Below are 21,606 nucleotides of genomic sequence, written 5' to 3'. Positions count from 1 at the left end.
GAATTGCCCTGCATCAGGGGTGAAGCCCAGATCCGGCCTAGGCAACAGCTGTGTGGGGGCGGAACAGGGAGATCCCCCTTGGCCTGTCCTGGAACAAGAGTAACTGCTGGGAAGCAAGTAAACCAGAAGTAGCACTGTGGTGGAAATGGGAGGTAGCGCAAACCCACCCTAACCCCGGACGCGTGGGGCAGATCGGGCCTAGGGCTCAGCAGCTAAACAGGTGGCAGAGATGCCCAGAAAGACGAGGGTGAACACCAGTAGCGAGGTAGGACCCCACAGACCCTGAAGCACGTGAACAGGCAGACCCACCAGTAAAGTCCAAACCACATTTAGGCACAACAACCAAGGGGCAGAAGACATCTGTGACAAAACAGATACACCCACCCAAGCAGCTGCCAACCCACAGACTGGGCCGGCTACCCCAGAGAAGCTGCTGTCCACATGAATGGTGCCACTAGCATGGAAACCAACTGAATGCCGAGGGCACAACAGCTAGTAATGGGCCGTATACACACCAACACCCAACAGCCCTGCACATGCATTGGTAATCCAGAAATGGTGGCTGCGGAAAGAGGCACGGTCTCAGAAACGCCACAAACAGCACTCGCTGCCAAACTTGATTCAGTACTAGCAGCGGTAGAGAAGATCGGGTCTGCGCTGGACCAGACCCGCTCATCGTTGGAGTCCAAAATCGATAAGGTAACCTCGGATTTCACCCTGCTGCGAGCCGACCACCACAAACTAGGGGACAAAGTACGACAGCAGGAACAAGCGCTCAGAGCTGAATCCCGTCATGCAAAGTCACACTGCAGCCCTGCAGGACCTAATAGATCGAGTACATGAACTGGAGGACAAAGTGGAACACGCAGAAGGACGCTCACGCCGGAACAACATCCACATCATAGGACTACCGGAGGGTGAAGAAGGACGAAAACCTCAAGAATTTGTTGAGCGCTGGATCAGAGACATACTGCCACCCTGTCCCCCAATTTGTAATTGGAAGGGCGCACCAAGTCCCTGCACAAAAGCCCCCACCAGGAGCCAAGCCACGCCCATTCCTATTCAAAGGCCTCAACTGCAGGGACAGAGACTTGATATTGCGAGAAACCCGAAAACTAGCTGACATAAAAATAGGAAACAGCCAGATCATGATCTTCCCAGATTACACTGCGCAAGTTCAGCACCACAGGAGCACATACACAGTGGTGAAGCGACAGCTGTGAGAGCTCGACCTAAACTACTCTCTGATATTCCCTTCCGGACTGCGTGAGTTTTCAAAAGTAATGACGTGTATCGTCGACTCGCCCACCGAAGTCTGGGACTCGCTGGAGCAGTTGGGAACATGAACAGGGCCCAGACTTTCTGTGGAGGCAGAACCAAGGAAACCCAGCAGGACACTACGCAATCGTGGTGGGTGCTGCAAGACCCGGATGAACACCACCACAGCCACCACTGCCCCCAACTTGGAAGAATGGAGAGGCAGGAAGTGATCTACGTCGCTGCAGCGCTGGGGGTGGCAGCGCAAAATCCTGACCATCAGCAGAGTCCATACAGGTCCACTGACACTGGCGCCTCCAAGCCCTCCAGACTAGGCGACCAAGAAGAATATCAACTGCCAGATGTCATGCCGCAGACGGCGATGACATCATATGACTTTAGACAGACTATCGCAACCGGCAGGAAACGGCACACGCAAGTACCAGCCTGTCTGGCAAAAGTGTTGTGTAAAATAGCATGTTGTTTAAGTACCTGCCCTTTTATGAATGATGGCGCACTTTACACACCGCCGCAGACAGCACTTGCCCAGCGTTACAACACAAGATGCGCCCGGCACACAAGTTCCCCCTGCACGACGGATCGGCTGGGAGGGTACTCTGCCAAAATACGACATCGAGGGATAGCATAACCCTTACCGGTCACACACCGTACACACCCACACCACAAGTCAGAGGGATGCAGGTATAGCCTTAAGTTGGGCAACTTAGTTTGGACGAACATCCACTTGGAATTCGCCCCAGATAGTTATGCACAGTTCAGTTCACACCTATACACTGTTGTTAGCATTACTGAGTGGAGCACACTCACACAAGTCAGGAGTTATAACGGCCTGCCCTCCCATTGCCTACCTGACCAGCTCTAAAAGGAAACATGGTGCAGGTCAACGTAGTCACATGGAACGTGCGGAGCATACACTAACAGGCAGGTAGGTATTTGATCTATTCCTATTTGCAGCGCAGATCTACTGGAATCAAGATTGTGATCTGGTTCTGGGATTTTGGCCTGGTGTGAATTAGCATGTCTTTTAGATTTCTTGTGCATTTGAATGCAATCACACAATGCCAACTGTGGGATCTACCTCCAGTTAAGAGTCATTTCCCCTGTGGGTCTTGCACGGTTTGTGTTTTTACTGAGGTGACAAAAGAATTTGTCTTTTCCAACACATTCAAATGGGAATTACGAGCTCATACCAACTGCAATACATCTCACTGCATTTACATGTTCACATGCCCATTTAACCTAAGGTATATAGGTTTGACCACAAGAGCAGTGAAGACACGCATCACAGAACACCGTAGCAATATTAGATGTCACAGACTTAACACCAAAATGTGTGCAAACCTTGACCAACAACAGCATTCACCAGACACTCTGCAGTGGTTAGTGCTCAAGACACACCCCAAAATAAGTAAGGGGGCCTTATTTATAAAAGAGCAGAGATGGGCCCACCGTCTTTCAACCGATAGCCAAGGGTTGAATGAAGAAATTCCCTGGAGCGAACTCAATACATGAATTTCCACAGTCTCACTGTTCAGGACCTTTGACCTCAATGAGCAATGCACACACTAACAGTAGCGTACATCTTTTTCAAGATACACATATCACCTATATGCAAATCCACGTTTATACTCAGGCTAATTCACCAGAGTATTGTGGAATATGATTCACGTTTAGAAATTGTCTTACCATGGCAGTTGCCACGCGCACCACTTTTTAATTACTTCCAAATTACCTTATAACCAACAATGTGATTTGCCTCATTTATTTTCTCTCCCTCCTAACCCGCGTAGGACACAGAGAATTTCCATGTGTCTTACCTGCCGGGTATTGATGTTGTAGATTACAGATCCGATTAGGGTGAGTTTTTCATTTCTTTCTGCTACCATGGTGGGGCGTCTCGTCTCACCTCACTCAATTGTACAATTGTCATGATATGATCCATGTGAGAGTTATCCACACAGCTCTCACCTTGTTTTTAGTCATCACCACTGTGTGTTGTGAGCATGTCATACAGGGGACATGTGTGTTTGTGTTGAAATGTATTCCCAAGTCTAACGCTTGTTTTTATTCCTACTAGGCTGGTCACGTTTTACCAGGTACTACATTGAGAGTATGGTTTAGGTTGATTTATCAGTGCAATATCACTAGACAACCACCCTTGTGTAGATAGATCTGATTTTACTAGGGCCTGACGAATCGCCACTAGATCACATGACTACTAGGCGAGAAACATGTTGACCACATAACATAGCCCAAACCTGTGACATTATCGCAGGAGTGCGCCCTTCTTTTTTTAACCAGGTTTGAAGGCCTATTGATTAAAATTGTTCTCTTTGGTACTTCCACTTCCTGTTTTAACCTTTCTTTAGGTAACTTACCTTCACTCACTCCATTAACACTGCTTAGGGCCCTCACCCCCCCCGGCACCAAACGGCAATTTGGAATAAAAGATCTCCGCCAAAGAGCCCTCATAGGGAGCCCGTCATGTATTGCAGTGCCGACTTGATGAGGAGCACGCCCTATTATGAAGCATGATATCCAGCCGGGTGTGTGAGGGCCCTAATTCCAACAGGAGGAACCCCCCGTTCCTCCTGTAATTCATGACCACAAAAGCCTGTTCCCCTCCTTTTCAGTTAGGAACTGCATACCTTTTGTATTTCTATTGTTTGGGCACGTACGCTGGACCTGTTAAAAGTCCTGAGTCGCTCCATTATGACTTGTTATATGCACGGGTGACCCCCGTGGGACCTTTTTTGTGTAGCGAAAGAAGACGGAACGCTCCCTTTCCCTATGCTCTCCTATGCTTTATGGTAATTACTGGATTCGCTTACCCCCACTCTAACCTTTGATTTTCTGGTCTTGCAAACCTTTGTCTTTAACCATGGAGGATGACCAAGGTCTTAGCGTTGGGGATGAAATAGTGGCATGGATTTTAAAAGCACCTTCACTACTAGGAGCTGAAAGTGGTGCTGCGACCGGGAATCAGTCCGAAGACTGGCAATCACTGACATTCATGAAACGAGAATGGGTTAAGATCACACGGAACGGAGCATTGATGCCTCAATATCTAAGAGCTAATATAGCCCCTAATGGCTTATTGGTGAAGAACTTCCCACGTCTATTCCTTGAGGATGACGTTATCAAAAAAGAATTGCCCCTAGTGGCATGGAAGTGCACTAGGGATCTATTGATTCTCATAATCAACACAGCCAAGAGAATAGCCGACGCCTTACTAATAAGGATTCAGATAGAAGAAGGCTCCCTCAAGAGTACGTCCAACTCTCGGCTTTCAAATTTAAATTGACTGAGATCAATAATGAGATCACAGAGAATAAGGAGTATTGGATGAAGCAGAAAATTGTGAAACTACAAAAAGATATTAGCAAATTTGATAAAGAGAAATTGTACCCATACCTAAAAGCAGATTTTGTTTTCCCCAGAATGAACAACTCTACTGGTGAGGGCTTCTATACCACAAGGAGAGGTTCATCCTCCAACAGTGACTCTAGCACAGAGCACTGGGGTAACAACAATCCCAGACGTGGAGCACGCCAAGGATACTCAGGATTCCAGATGCGTCCGTACCAGGGACCAGCCTTTTGGCAGTACCCCATGTTCCCACAAGGTCCCCTTCATTTCTTCCTACCTGGCAATAGCCAGCCTTTTTTAGACAGAGGCTGGAGCAGAGGGCGAGAGTGAAGAAGAGGCATCCAACAACAAAAAAGAGCACAATGGGAGGAACCACAACAACATGTAGTGGAAACTCAGAGCCACACCAAGAAGAGAAACTGATCGTCAATTTCTCTTCTAGGGTGCTTTCTGACACTTAAAAGAGGATCCTGCAAAAAGGCTTAGGTTATATACCCACACCCAAAAAAGACAGGTTTTGTGACCATTGTGAAATTCAGGACTTCTTTTGTAAGGTGAGCCTAAAAGCCTTCTTTCATGATAAACCAATGCCCCATAGAAGTGACTCGGGTCTGCATCACCCTTCCACTTTTACTCCCAACAACAGTATGGTGCCAAATGAGGTGCTGACTTTCGAACAGGCTGTACTTAAGGACATATCAAGGGGGACCGCCCCTAAGCATTTTTGCAACCTTTCCACCTTGGAATTGGCGGTTGTTAACTCCTCATCCAACGATACCACCATTACTATCAAACAAGCTGACAAAGGCGGCGCAACAGTGATCTTGTCTACTATAGACTATGACACGGATTGTTATCAGCAATTAGGCAACTGCCAATACTACACACCAATTCCCAACACTCGTATGACACATTTAACCAAGACCATCACAGCTATGGTCTTCACAGCAGAAACACAGGGCTGGTTAAGTAAAAGGGAAGCAGATTTCCTCATTAAAAAAGACCCTAAGGTGCCTTATTTCCACATCTTGCCAAAGATTCATAAAGGCACCTCTCCAGTCCCTGATAGACCTATTGTCTCAGGGACCAATTCGATCCTTGAACCACTGTCCAAATTCTGTGACCACTTCAGCAGCCACTGGTCAGGCAAACTCCTTCATTTCTGAAAGACATTGCTGACGTTTTGCGTCTTACTACTGAAACTCAACATACTAATGACATCAGCTGGTTGGTCACCCTTGATATGGAGGCCCTCTATACCAATATTCCCCAAAGAGCTTCCATTGGGTGTTATAGAGGATACCTTCAGCTATACCAACTGGGATTCTCCCACTCCCAGCCATTTCGTTTTGGAATGCACAACACTCGCTCTCACTGAAAACTTTTTTGAGTTTAAGGGCCAACTATACCATCAAACCCAGGGTACTTCCATGGGCAGTGCCTTCGCCCCTAGTGTGGCCTGTCTGTACATGGGAGCTTTTGAGGAGAGATTGATCTTTAATGACTCTAAACCTTATAGGACAAATCTACTCCTTTGGAAGAGATTTATTGATTATATTCTCATCTTCTGGAAAGGAGATTTGATGACCTGTGAAGAATTTTGTAAGTAGATAGACACTCTGAATCCTTACCTAAGATTCACCAGCTCCATATACCAAACCAAGATCCCTTTCCTGGATTTTAAAATCAAACTTGAAGACGACCATCTGAGCACAACCGTCTATAGGAAACCCACTGACTACAATAGCCTTTTGTTGTTTAGTAGCCATCATCCGAATGCACTTAAGGAGAATCTGCCCTTTGGACAATTTCTTAGGCTAAGAAGAAATTGTAGCACCACAGAGGATTACAGAACAGAGGCAGACCAGCTTGCTAACAACTTGAGCAGGCGTGAGTACCCCCACCGTAGTATTGCTCTCTCCAACAAAAGAGCAAGGAATAACAACTGTGAGGCACTACTAGAACCTAGACAGAAAGAAGAAACAGAAACCCTCACCTGTGTGACTACCTACACCCCCATTCCAATAGAATAAGGAACGTTATTAAGAAATACTGGGGTATACTAAAAACAGGATCATTCGAGTTAGAAACCCCCAGATTTATATTCAAACGGACAAGAAATCTAATAGACATGCTAATCCACACCAGGCCAAAATCCCAGAACTAGATCACACAACGACAGCTGTGGGATCTCCCGCCAGTTAAGGGTCATTTCCCCTGTGGGTCTTGCACAGTTTGTGTTTTTACCGAGGTGACAAAAGAAATCGTCTTTTCCAACACATTCAAATGGGAATTATGAGCTCATACCAACTGCAATACCTCTAACTGCATTAACATGATCACATGCCCATGTAACCTCAGGTATATAGGTATGACCACAAGAGCAGTGGAGACACGCATCACAGAACCCCGTAGCAAAATTAGATGTCACAGACTTAACACCAAAATGTGTGCACACTTTGACCAACAACAGCATTCACCAGACACTCTGCTGTGGTTAGGGCTCGAGACACACCCCAAAATAAGTAAGGGGGCCTTATTTATAAAAGAGCAGAGATGGGTCCACCGTCTTTCAACCTATAGCCAAGGGTTGAATGAAGAAATCCCCTGGAGTGAACTCAATACATGACCTTTCCACAGTCTCACTGTTTAGGACCTTTGAACTCAATGAGCAATGCACACACTAACATTAGCATATGTCTGTTCACATGATACACATACCACCTACAAGAGAATGGCGATCTCCCTGCAATTCTCCTTGCTTTATTGATATAACGCTTCCCAGCACTTTTCCAACAATTTGTGCCACTTACTCACTTGAGCTTATTCCTGCCCAAGGACATGTTAACCTCTTATAAGATGGCGGCGTTTTGTCATTTTTCATTTTGGGATTTCCTCTACAACATGGCCACCATGTAGTACCCAAGAGGCTTTACCGCTGACTCACAGCTTATTGAGAACTCCCCACCTACCCGCGCCGGTTCACGGGCACTACTTAAGGTGTTCCAGCGGTAGTCTCTCCACCTCTCGGTTTCCAGCAGCAGTGGGTAGGTCTGCGGGCATGTTGTTTATAAAGCAAACATGAGTACATTCTCCATTTTTGTTACACAGATTGCTGTATGTTAGACCACCCTCCCAACACGAGCAATCACTCGTTGCTTCTAAATGCACCACTTTGCTATTTTTTGTAGTTCCTTGAACTTGACTCTTGTCCTTGTAACAGTCTACAGCTATAAGCACTACGCTTGCATATCATTTCGCTCTGACTTACCTTTACTGCAAGCGATGTTACAGAGCTGTAAATAACAATTTTGGGACTTAATAACGGTCGTCATACACATCGCTCTATTTGAATATGAGTTTCTACTCGTGTTTGGCAAATTGCTTATTACTCACTAATCAACACCTTGCAATAAAACAACTGCGCCATAGAGTTAAGTAATAATGGCACTTTTTGAAAACACTAGGTCGATATAGAATGATAGCCAGTAATTACATGCCTCCACTCGCTGCAAATCACATTTATACTCAGGCTAATTCACCAGAGTATTGTGGAATATGATTTGCGTTATAGAAATTGTCTTGCCATGGCAGTTGCCACGCGCACCACTTTTTAATTACTTGCAAAGTACCAACAATGTGATTTGCCTCATTTATTTTCTCTCCCTCCTAACCGGCCTAGGACACCAGGAATTTCCATGTGTCTTACCTGCCGGGTATTGATGTTGTAGATTACAGACCCGATTAGGGTGAGTTTTTCTTTTCTTTCTGCGCCCATGGTTGGCTGTCTCATCTCACCTCACTTAATTGTGCTATTGTCACGATATGATACAGCTGAGTTTTATCCACACGGCTCCCACCTTGTTTTTAGTCATCACCACTGTGTATTGTGAGCATGTCATACAGGGGACATGTGTTTTTGTGTTGAGATGTATTCCCAAGTCTAACGCTTGTTTTTATTCTTACTAGGCTGGTCACGGTTTACCAGGTACTACATTGAGAGTATTGTTTAGGTTGATTTATCAGTGCAATATCACTAGACAACCACCCTTGTGTAGATAGATCTGAATTTACTAGGTCCTGACGAATCGCCGCTAGATCACATGACTACTAGGCGAGAAACATGTTGACCACATAACATAGCGCCAAACCTGTGACATTATCGCAGGAGTGCGCCCTTCTTCATTTTAACCAGGTTGGAAGGCCTATCGATTAAAATTGTTCTCTTTGGTACTTCCACTTCCTGTTCTAACCTTTCTTCGGGTAACTCACCTTCACTCACTCCATCTACACTGCTTAGGCCCCTCACCCCCACGGCACCAAACGGCAATTTGGAATAAAATTTCTCCGCCAAAGAGCCCCTCATAGGAAGCCCGTCAGGTATTGCAGCGCTGACTTGATGAGAAGCACGCCCTATGATGAAGCATGACACCCAGCCGGGTGTGTGAGGGCCCTAATTCCAACAGGAGGAACCCCCCGTTCCCCGTGTAATTCATGACCACAAAAGCCTGTTCCCCTCCTTTTCAGTTAGGAACTACATACCTTTTGTATTTCTATAGTTTGGGCACGTATGCTGGACCTGTTAAAAGCCCTGAGCCCCTCCTTTGTGATTTATTCATGCAACTTTGACACAGCATTACAGCCATCTGTATCAATCCCAGAACTGTTGTGAACCAAACACCCTAGCAGCTTTTCTAGACCAAATACAATTACCTTAGGTAAGGCCGGCACACAGTGAGATGCTAAACAAGCCAATTTCAATCGAGGAGATTGGGGAGGTAATATGGTCCTTGGCCACAGGGAAGACCCCGGGACCTGACAGGCTCCCGGCAGAGTACTACAAGGCATATTAAGAATTGCTAGGCCAGAGGGAGCACACCCTTTATGCAACCGACATAGGAACGGGAGGACTTCCCGATTCACTATGTGAGGCGTATTTGATTTCACGCTCCAACCCGACAGGGACCCAACGGACCAGGCCACCTACAGGCCCCTCGCTTTACTCAACAGTGACTATAATTTGCTGACAAAGGTATTAGCAGACAGGCTGGCACAGGCGGTTCTCGCTCAGGTACATACAGATCAAAATGGCTTTGTGCCAGCCGGAAGCACCTTACTCAACCTGCGTTGTTTCTTCCGAATAGCAACTTATTATACGTACGCATGGCCAAGGGCAGGCTGCCTCGTGCTTGATCTCGAGAAAGCCTTCGATTCCCTCGAATGGAATTATATTTTTACCACTCTTGAAAGGTATGAGCTAGGCCCCGCCTTCCTGAAACTAACCCGTCTAGAAGACGGGCCCATAAATTTTGGATATGGTTCCAGTGCGACGGGAGACAAGGCAAGGCTGCAAATTGTCCCCCCTTCTCTTCACGCTTGCAATGGAGCGACTAGTGGATTCAATAAGGATGCAAATGCATGAGGGCATGCTACTAGGCGATGGCACACACAAAGTATCGCTATACGCCGATGACCTGCTTATCTATCTCCATGATATCAACAATGTGCCTGAATGTCTGGCCCAAATCCTACGTGAATTTGCGGCCATATCAGGGCTGAAGGTAAACGTCGGCAAGTCAAAGCTCCATGCCTTTGGTGCAGGAGTCTCAGACCCAGGTCTTGTGCTCAATGGCGAAAGGATACAGTGGAGTGCAGACACATTCCGCTACCTTGGAATCCGGATATATCGCCAGCCGCCAGAGCTCTTCGGCCGCAATCTGGGTAGGTCACTAACGGCCATCAAATACCAGATGCAATTCTGGAGCACACCACCTCTCGCAGTGACGGGCAGAGTGGCGTTGGTGAAGATGGTGGCCCTACGAAGGTTTTTGTACTACTTTACCAACCTACCTGTCTATATACCGGCCTCCTTCTTCGTTACACTAGAGAAGATGGTCAGAGATTTCATATGGGGCCCCAGTCGACACAGAGTGGTGATAAAGAAACTATATTTACCTACTGACCAGGGGGGTCTGGCAGCACCCTGTCTCGAACACTACTTCCTGGTAGCACAACTCCAGTGGTTTGCAAGATGGATAGCAGACCGTCAGCATGAATATACCGCGACTACACGCCCACCGCTTACACTGTCCCAGATCCTTCAACTCTTTCATCCCAGCACACGTACGCGACTTCCGGAATCTTAGTGGCTGAAGATGGCATACAGATGCTATCGAAGGAGTCACTACATAACCCAAAGCATAATGCCCTACGTCCCTGCACTCCCCCTAGAGAGCGCTACTAAAGGCCAGGGAAAACTTACAGCTACTGAGCTACAACAATGGCACGAGGCGGGGGTACAGACCCTAGACCTTCACCGTGAAGGCACTTTGCTTCCCTATGCAACACTGATAGAGGACGAGGGACTCCCTGCGGGGCAATTTCTCCTACACCGGTCATTGTTAGCCACAATCACGGTGCAGTGGGGGGACCTAGTCATAGAACCGCCCACACACCACACCAAACAATACTTACACGTAATGGGTCAAGGCAGACACCTGATGCTGTGGTTCGTGGCCTTGCTGCGTCAACACGTGGCAATCAATTTAGATCCCCTCATGCATAAGTGGGAGTACGAACTGGGTAGACTATTCTCGGACAAAGAATGGGGACAAGTGCTGGCCAGCCCAGTTAAGATCCCTAGGAACATGAGATTCAGACAAATTGTTCCCATTCTTTGTCCGAGAATTGTCTACCCAGGTCGTACAGTACACAAAGAGCGTACTTTACGCCAGCCAAAATCAACAGATATTTTCATCGTACTGACTCCGCCTGTCCTAGATGTGCTGCTCTTGATGCAGAACTGATACGTATGCTATGGAGCTGCACCAGCCTCAGTGCATACTGGGGAGAAGTGGCGGAAGTGCTGCACAACTGCACCGAGAGAGAGATACCCTTTGCATGGTTGGTGTACCTGCTGCACAAATTCCGCAGGACATGAAATACTAAGGTCCCCTCCAGGTTCTTAGATCTGGGCATAGTGGCGGCCAAGAGGCTAATCATGAAAAGGCGGAAGGTGCACGATCCCCCACACTTTCAGGCTTGAAGACACTCCACACTCGCAGGGGCCAGAGCAGAAGGCCTAGCGATCCGACGTGAAGAAACTATAGGCCTCAGGAAAATGCCAATATCTGCACATTGGGAAGCGATCCTAATAACACTGCAACAGTGCGCAGACTTGCCAGGTCGGTCCTCACAGACACCTGACCCGGTCGGGTAACACCACACACACAAATCGAACCATGCCCCCGAGCCACCCAAAGACACCAGACCAGCAGCTGCCAATAGTACATCTGCGATCCGATGCGTGCATTCACGTTAGGCCTATCGACAAAGTAATAGGTGCAATAGATAATATACCCTCACACATATGCAGACATGTGGGGACACTCCAGCTCAGCTCCAAGTTCTATGTCCTAACCCCTGGTTGTTAAATGTATTGTTTATCATGGTCATACGCACAGCTCTGGCCTTTAAATGTTACTTACGACCGGCCATTTTCATGGACATCCTAGCCGTACTGGACTTTAAATGATGAGACTGATGAAATGCAACTCACTTGAGCTGCCATGCCAACATGTTTATCGAACAAATAACTGTAATGTTATCAATATAATGTAAGAAAGCTGATGCCATTGAATGCAAACTCATGTAGTGCTGTTTGTTGCTTTTGCCAATGGAAAAAGAGAAAAACAATAGAATCTATTTTTTTTTTAAAAAGAAAGATCAGAGAAAAAGAAAGACCGATAGAGAGAGAAATAGAATTAAGTGATCACATCAATCAAGAATACAAGAAGGCAAAACAATATGTAAGTTTGAAATGATAGAAAAGAAACTCCACTGAAAATGAGAGTGAAATCTAGAGATTAATTTGTGAAGATTGTGTGATGGTTAGATGGCCATCGAAGTAGGGAATTGGCATATCATTTTTTAAATAATATTGAGAAATCAATAGTTTATAATAATGTGCCGAATTAAATTGTAAGCTTTAATGAATAATAATGTGTTTAAAATGCAAACACTGTAATAGGCAACCATATTTACTAGTACTTGGCCTTAAATGGTTCAAGCGACGTTGCCTGGGAAGTTCACCTGATTAGAAATGCTAAACGAGCAAACATGTTTATTTCCTGACCTTTCCGTGAACATATTTTTTCCATAATGAATAATAGTTGCTTAAATGTTTTAATCAAATTCCACAAACAAATCGCTGCCAACAAATAGACAAGTTTATTATTTAGACTGACATAAAGATGAAAATCCCACATGGTAAAGTAGTTTTAATCTAGAAAATGTATTACGAATGGACGACATGTAACCACTAGATAATAGGCAACATTTAAAGCTCCTATGTAGAATGCATTGTTTTTCTGTGAGAAGACGAGGAGTGATCTTTTCTCCATGAGAGCATCACAAGATGATTGGCTGTCTGAAGGAGGAAGAAGACCGCAAGCTGCAAAACTGATAAAATGTGTTGTCTATATTAGTGTGTGTTCCTAGAGAAGGTACACTCAATTTTTGCCATTTTCCATTTTCCATTTACTATAACCCTAATGCCACGTTGCGCAAAGACTCTACTAAGTTTCTTGAACCTCTTATTATGAGCAGTTCTGCTTTTATTGATATTTTGATTTATATAGCTGACATTTGATGTAAAAAGTTGTATGCTTTTCTCCCACTCTCGTGAACTAGAGCTCTTTATGGGTTCTGACTGATACCATTTTCTCCCCATTCCTAGAATAGGTATTCTTTCCTTTATGGAATACGCTTTATCCATTTACTATTTACTTTGATTAAAAATGATTTTTTATTTCTGTCACTTTTTGATGATTGATAAAAAGAACAATTGATCGACGGAATACTGAACAATGTCAAACATTCACCCCCAGTACAGAGATCTGGGTCTAAATCCATCGGTTTTTTGCACACCATGCCATTCTGGTTTAGACCCTGCCATATGCAAATCAGTCTTGACCCTGCTCCTCATGGGAACAGTCCAGCCCAAATTGCCAGGCCCTACCTGGACCGGAAACAAGAATCCTGGGACTGGTTTGGGGGCATCACCCCTCATTAGCCAGGCTAGCTTGACTCCAGTAGCATGGTGAGCATGGGACCCATCTCTGGGCATACCCTTCCCACTCAGGGTAACAAATGCAAAAAGAAATATTAATAAACTGTTCATCAAGAGAGTAAATAAGAAAATTAACTTAATTAAATTAAATTATTAAACCTAGGCAAATATTTAAACCTTATTAATAGCTTTGTTGCTATTTCTACTGAGAAAAGCGCACATTCTAAGCAACATTGACCACAGAACGGGGTTCATATTTTAATTTGATGAAAGTAATGATGCATTCTGTTGAAAAAAAAATAACTGTAATAAGGGCTCATATAATCCTGGTCCCAACAAGGAAGCTACTTTTCATGCCATATAAATATTGTTGCTCCACTAAAGGCTGAGGGAGATAGGTGAAGTACATGTGACAGAGTAACTGTGGGTACAGGTGAGGTACAAGGAGAAAGCTAAAGGTACAAGATGACTCACCAAAGGAATCATTTGTTCTTGGATACTGGGTGTAAAAAAAGCGTAAATAGAATGTAGAGAGCAGTGTGATGGTCACGTCGGTGAGGAAGTGGTCAGGGGATGGGGGCTGAGGGAGAGGGGTCCATTATCCCACGGCGCACCGAATGCTGATGGAAAGGACGACTTGCTGTCTGGTGGGAGTAGGCAGGTAAACAGTAAACGTCAGATGGGTTCAGGTCTGGGAGCATAGCGGAAGAGACGAGACTATAATACATACTGGCAGATTACGCACACAATTAATAGCACAGGAACACTTCTGTTGTTGTTTCGTTTGGTAACAGGAAACACACATAGATGCAAAGCTATAAATATCAGACCCCCTCCGTCCCCCCAGACATGATGGACTTCATATTTAAAACATTTAGGGTATGATTACAAGCTAGCTAGATAATTCCAATCCCCGCGTGAAGTAATTACAATTGCTAAAAGTTTACCGCAGCTATTGATTATCAGATGCGATAAAGTCGTCACCCCCATTAAATTTCGGGAGGTCAAATCGGCAAGCAGATTTTGACGCTGAAGACACTGTTAAGACAAAAGCCGTGACAGGCACAATTTATCGCTTTTTGTACATGCTATCGGCTGCTATGAACACCCCCATGAACCTCCAGGGGCAGTCGTAACCAGGCCGTTAGTCAGGGTATCCCACATAAACCTCCCGGCTAGACAGCGCCATGAAGCATTCTTCCAAGAAACGACAATGACACAGAATCCTCACCTGTGCAGTAATCTTTGAGGTCTTTGTTCAGCAGGACATCTAGGGCTGACTGGCTTCGGAAATCTTTAGCATTTATGTCACATCCCCATTCAATTAAAAGCTGGTAATGGAAACAAAACAGAGAAGAGCTCAAATCAATAATGACATTTTAGGTCAAAAGTAAATGGCAAATAATGGACCGAAAAACATTCGAGCATTTTCTGTAAAAGATAGAAATCTGGAAACAGACCCGCTCTTTACTTTCAAATGTGACTTTTGGTGCTTGTCACCGAAGGTATGAGGATATTCATGTTTGAGAATATAATATAGGTACTTCCGTTTGATATATAACAGTATAGGAACACGTGTATTACTTTCGAAACCGGGAAGCATTATCTCCCTTCAGTACATTCATTACCAATAAAAGGGACTCAAACAAGTAAACACATCAGTTCTGTGCAATGTGGGCAGATTATGTTATATTTACTTTGCACAATGCATGGTCTGCGGTGGGGCTGGCGCTCAATTACAACAGCGGACGCGTTTCCAGACAATTTAGCACAGACAAATGGGAAAAAGTGTTTTCTGTCAAGGATTAATGACTTCATTAGCATTTACTTCATTACCTCTTCTTGTAAATGGAGTCGAAAAAAACCTTAAATTAAACTATGTGTAATTCTGCAAAATTATCCCTCTGCCTCTAAATTGAAACAACGAAAGTAACTAGCCACCCTAATGTTAGTGTCATTTTGTTACTAACGATCGAAGGATATCAGATTTTCGCCAATTAACTTTCGTGTTCAAAATTATATCGAGAAACATACAGTATAGCATTTCATACAGCCCAACCCCTTACAGTAGGAGTCACCATGCTAATGAGTACAATGACTCGGTGTCAGCGTACAAAAGCATTTAACCTCAATAATGCATCGGTAATAGCACAAAAAACATAACTGCGTTCTGGTTATTGTTCCCGCGCTCCTATGCTATAATTTTGTTATTTTTCTGTAGTGTAATTACATGATTTGGCATAAAGGCATGTTTTCGGGAATTTTGCAAAGAAAGATAGTGTGAGATTCCTGAAAATTAGGCCTAGGCTAAAATTTTGTTCCGTTCGCGGAAATTGCGATAATTTGACATTTTCGCGTGCCGCAGAAAGCGCGAAGATGTAAAAATTTCCGCATTCCGCAGCATGGCGATAATTTGTTTCTTGCTCGCGCTGTAAAATAATACATTCTCGCGCGTGCGCGATCGCCTTACCTGAATCCCTGCGTTCGCCGACAAGTTTTCTTGATCCGGTCGCGTTCTCCATGAGATGTTGTATTGTTTTTAGTTATTTGCGCTGACTCGCGACAGCTCGCGCCCGCAGTGACGTCATGCGTCGCGCGATCACGTCTTTCTTCTCGCGATCATGCACCGCGGGACACCTGAAAACAAGATGGCCGCGCCCGCGAGCAACCACATGGGTAAGTTGGCGAGCCGCAACCATGCAGAAAATCTCGCGAACATGCGGGAAAAAAACTTCCGCATCTTCGCGATATTTCCGCGTGTTTGCGATAATTTTTAACATTTTCGTGAAAATTTGCGAAAGTGGATTTCGCAAATTCCGCCCACCCCTACTGAAAATACGCGAATTACGCTGGCGTAGTTTAAATTTCTCCAAGTCCTTGCATTGATACCACAGATATAAGTGAATCAAACTAACACAATTAATAGCATGATGTAGTCTAGTCAATTATGGTAGCCTCAGCACATACAAATTAATCAGTCACACCAGTGCTGAAAAGCAGATAGCGCTTGGATGCTGCTCATAGTAATTATACTTGCAACAAAGAGACCTAACTATAGTCTTTAAAAAAATAACAGCAAAATTGAAAAAAAAAACTTTCATCCGGAACCCCAAAATGTCTGAGGCAGCACATATTGTATCAACCAACCAAGTTGCATGCTGTTTTAAATTTACCTTGCTTTCTCATTTTTCTTTTGTGTCAAGCCTGAAACACCTGAATCTATCTTAAAAGTTATCTTTGGCCCTTTTTGTATTTTCTTCGCCTAACTGTTATATATTTTTCTAATCTTTTAATATCTTTTACTGAATCTCCATACAGAACAATAATGTTCTTTTCCATCACCAAACCAGTCTCAGTGAAATCTGTTCAAACCTGGTTAGCTGTGGCACAAGCAGCAGGCACTTTCCCAGAGAAATGTGTTTTAATTTTAGGCAGTACCAACAATTTTAAATTCAAGAAAAAACCGTAATAACCCAAACCAGTTTAGAAAAACAGAAAAATACAATGATAAAAAATATATTAGAATCATTAAAATGGGGTAAGGGGAACCAGAGATATTCATTTTTAGTTTTTTTAGTTCAATTGTAAAATATCAGCTTGTGCGTTATGTTATGTTATTTGGACTTATAAAGAGCATACATCAGGACCTAAATCTGAGGTCAACTGTAATGTTACACAGAACAAGTCATTCTGGTCAAAGATATGAACCCTGGACTTAGGGCCTGAGTTCGAGTTTGGCGGGCAGATTGTCCATCACAAACTGATGAATATCCCGCCTGCCTTAATACAAGTGCAATAGAATATAAAGCAATTGTAATAAGGCAGACAGGATATTCGTTATGTTTGTGATACAGTAACCCATCCACCAAACTCCAAACCAGGCCCAAAACCCTTTTATCTGAAGTTCAGAGTGTTCCTATGGGGCAAGGTTCAAGGCTGACGAGGCAGGGGTCTCTCAAATCAAATGTGTAATCATTCAGCTTCTTCTGAACCTGCTGATTTTGACTCCATAATATCACTGCAAGGAAAACTGGATTTAATAGCCTCTGAGGTAATATCTCCACACAGAAGAATGTGCTGCCTCACTCTGGTCCAAGTTTTGCCTTCAAACTTAGGGGTGATTTTGAGTTTGCGGACAGAGTTGTGTCCTTCGGGATTGCGGAGTACAGTACCTCCACCATCCCAAGGGTCCTCGGCCTGCCAAATTTGGAGTTGCCAACCTACCTACTGCCCAACTCTGTACATTGTTAAGGAAGTTCCTTTCAATGAACAAAAGGTTTGGTATAAATCCGCTGTCTGCTTTGATGGATCTACACCAAATATTTCTAATTATTTTGGTTTTCCAAATCAAATTCTCAAAGTAGAACATTGTTATTGAAAAAACAAACTCTAATGACGCCCACATGCTGAGAGTCCTCTCTTGGCAAACGTCAGCACCTTGCATTTGGCCTAGAGATGGAAAAAGATGACAAAGCCCCACTTTTCTTTATTGACTGGGAAACTCTTCCTTGTCACTCCTGAAGCCCACAGCATCTGAGGAAAGGTTTCTAGGTACCACGTTCTTTCAAGCCAGGACTCTTGCAGCATCCAATCTTTTATGTTCAATGGGTTCTTTTTGAAGCCAGAAGTACTTCTGCTTTGTGGTTCCATTTCTTCAGTGCAGCAGGAGTCTGTAGTAATCCAGACAAATTAACTCCAAATAAGTTCTTGAAGTAATTTTATTGGAGTACAGTCTACATGCAGCAACTTTCAGCAATACAATCCAATACTGGTTATTCCTAGAATCTTAGCTGTGATGCAGTTCTACTGCATCACAGTTACATCATACAATTCTAGATATCAGGGGCCCTTTAGTCTTTCTTCTTATGGCAGAGCCTTGATATATTGTCTCATGCCTGTTCTGTCTGGAATGCCTTCCACGTTCCGTGTAGGTGGTCAAGGAGAAGGGGGTGAATTTTGGGGAGAAACTGACAGGTTAATATCGGAGAAACTCATGTAAAAAAAAAAATTACTTTACCCTGTCCATTGTTTTTTCACTGGCGACGAGGATGGCTGGTGAAGAGGAGAGCATCATAACATAGGAGCCGGCAGTGGTGAGCGGAGATAGTGACGAGGAGTGCATCCGTGTCAAAGAAAGTTGCCATTGCAGCTTGTGGATCTGTGTCCTCATTTGCGGGGGATATTCTGCTTTCATATAACCTTGTATAGTATCTCAGGAAAATATCATTGATATCTTGTTGCCGATGGTGGATCTCCTCCCGTTCCTCCTTCCTTTCCAATATGACTGACCCCCTCCTAACTAGGTTAGCCAGCCAGGCCAACAATGCCCCCGACTATCCCTCTCAGTGTGGGCTTAAATCATGTCATTTTTATAATCGAAACAGCGCAATCGCTCAACCTACTCACCTACTACTGCCTTAGCCGCTAACAATTCCTCCTGTTTATCTCTCCTTTCAGGTCTCTCCCTCTGTAAGTCTCGGAACAGCTGTTCTGCCTCTATAGTGTCCCTCATGAGTACCTTTCTTACTCCCATCACCTCTGAGAGGAACCTGCCTCATATTACAGCCTTGAAGGCCTCCCACTCCACCAATTTGTTCGTGGCCATCCCATCAATCTCATCGAAATACTGTCTGATCACTGGGCGTAGTGTTGCCTGGAAAACTTGGTCTTTCAGCCTCTCAGGTCTGAGGCGCAAGGTCAGGATTTTTGGCCTATCTCGGGTCCAGACCAAGCCCACCAGCAGCGGGTTATGATCTGAGATTGTTCTAGTCAGATACTCACTCATCTGCACACATTCATGCACATCCGGGGAACACAATATGGAATCTAATCTAACATGCAGCTCATGTAGGAGCAAGAAAAATGAATAATCTCTGTCCTCTGGGTGTTGTGCCCTCCAAGTGCCTACCAGCCCCCATTGATGTTGCCAGTTCCTTTGCGTTTCTGCTATTCTACGCATGGGAGAGTCTGGGAGGGGCGGGTGGAAACAATCCAGCACCACATCTGTAATGCATGTGTAGTCCCCCTCTATTATCACTGACCCCTTCAAAGCTGGTTCCAGTGTTCTAGAGAGATGCGCCAGGAACAGGATTTGATCAGTGTTTAGCCCATAGATGCTACCTAGCGTCACATCTTTCCCATCTAACTTGCCCATCAGAATTACATATCTCCCGTTGGGGTCTAGTATTTGTTTAGTGCATTGGAATGGTACCCCCGCCCTCACCCACACCAGGACTCCCCTGGCAGATGCCGAGTAGTTTGATTGGAATACTTGTCCCCTCCATCTACGTTGTAGCGCAGCTCCCTTTTTCCCCATAATTATTCTGTTTGTACCCCACGGAGGTGGTGGTCCGTGGGGCAGCAGGGGAGCATGATGCTCCCCGGTAAATATATTATTTCTGCCCAGAGGAGGTGGCAGTCTCTGGAGCTGCATGGGGCAGGGCGGGCCCCCTGTATTTGTATAATTAAGTCCCGCAGGTAGGGGGTTGTCCCCGGGGCTTTTCAGAAGCATAGTAGGGGGGCCCATAAGCCCCCTCCTTGATTGTAATATGCCCCTAGGATTTGGTCCACCTGGTGGATTAATAAAAAAGAATATGAGCCCACATGTCTTTTTCTTCTACATTTTCCCACAGATATACATGTCTATCTGCAAATTTGTGGAAAATAAAATTGAAAAAAATACTTTTTACCACAGGCAGGGTCCCTATGGGACCCCCTCCATACCTGTTCATTACTTCTTACTTTTTTGCGGGGCTCTGCTTCAAGCCGAGTCCCAAGTTGGCTGCCAACACTTCCTGGTTGAAGTGCTAGCAGTCAATCAAATTATTGACTGCTAGCTCTTCAACCAGGAAGTGTTGGCAGCCAACTTGGGACTCGGCTTGAAGCCGAGCCCCGCAAAAAAAGTAAGAAGTAATCAGATGGTGAAGATCATGAAGTGGTAATGAAAAAACTGGATTTTAACTATGTAAAGAAAAGAAACCAGGTGGCGGAAAGATGAAAGATGTAAGTTTTTGCAGAGAGCTCCAATGCTAGGAGAATCCATAGATACTTTTACTTCAGCATTACGAAAATTAGCATCCACATGAAAATAACAAGGTTTTGTAGATGAAATGCTACGTGATCAAAAATTACAAAACTGAAAATTGGCAAAAAATGCACCCAAGAAAAGCTTCTGAACACTGAAAATTTGATATTAGTGGAAACTACAGAAATAGCAGATAGGGTGAAGAATACTGAAGGACTCAAGGAAATGGCATTGAGCAATAGGGGAAAAGTTGAAGTGGTGCTAAGGACAAAAAAGAGGCAGCGGTTTCCTTAAAAAACAATTGATTATATAGTGGGATAAATTACTCATGTTACAAATCTGGGTTGAAGAGATCCTAATTGTCCTGCCATTGGTCAGTTGTGCAGTAAATGCAAAATTAAAGATATTTTGCTAGAGTTTGGAAAGAGAGGGGAGATAATCCTCCTAAGTCAAGGGGCTCAGTTCACATGGTTAGTGATGAAAGTTCAGAGGAAGAATTTATATTACAAATCAGCAAAGTTGGTTGTGATGATGATAGAATGCACCCGTATTGTACCATCAAATTTGACGGGATGGAGGTGCGAGCTATGGCTCATTCGGGTGCCATTACACTTTGATTGATGAGGAGTATCTGAATAGATTTCCCAATCATAGTTGAGTGCACCAGACATCAAACCTGTGGCTTATGGGAATAAGCCCATAGAGTATTGGGATATTTTGAGGGCACTTTTGAATTCCAAGGCATTCTAAGGTATACATTGCCAAGGAAGGGCCATGTCTGCTAGGATAGCCACAAAAAAGAGGTTTATTTTTATAAAACTTGAACCCAAGCATCCTGATCAGTTGTTGGGATCTCTGAATTATG

General features: G+C 44.5%; 1 protein-coding gene across 1 annotated transcript in view; it reads right to left on the bottom strand.

Annotated features, from left to right (window-relative positions):
- The window catches only part of LOC146855282 (uncharacterized), a 401,924-nt gene that overhangs the window by 82,249 nt on the left and 298,069 nt on the right, over positions 1-21,606 (bottom strand). The window contains exon 5 of the mRNA XM_085651108.1: positions 14,949-15,048. Within this exon, the coding sequence (XP_085507234.1) occupies positions 14,949-15,048 (100 nt within the window). The remainder of the gene's footprint in view (positions 1-14,948; positions 15,049-21,606) is intronic.

Source organism: Triturus cristatus, chromosome 4_1, assembly GCF_964204655.1.
Source record: "Triturus cristatus chromosome 4_1, aTriCri1.1, whole genome shotgun sequence".
In the NCBI taxonomy this organism is placed as follows: Eukaryota; Metazoa; Chordata; class Amphibia; order Caudata; family Salamandridae; genus Triturus; species Triturus cristatus.
This window is presented reverse-complemented; position numbering and strand designations above follow the sequence as displayed.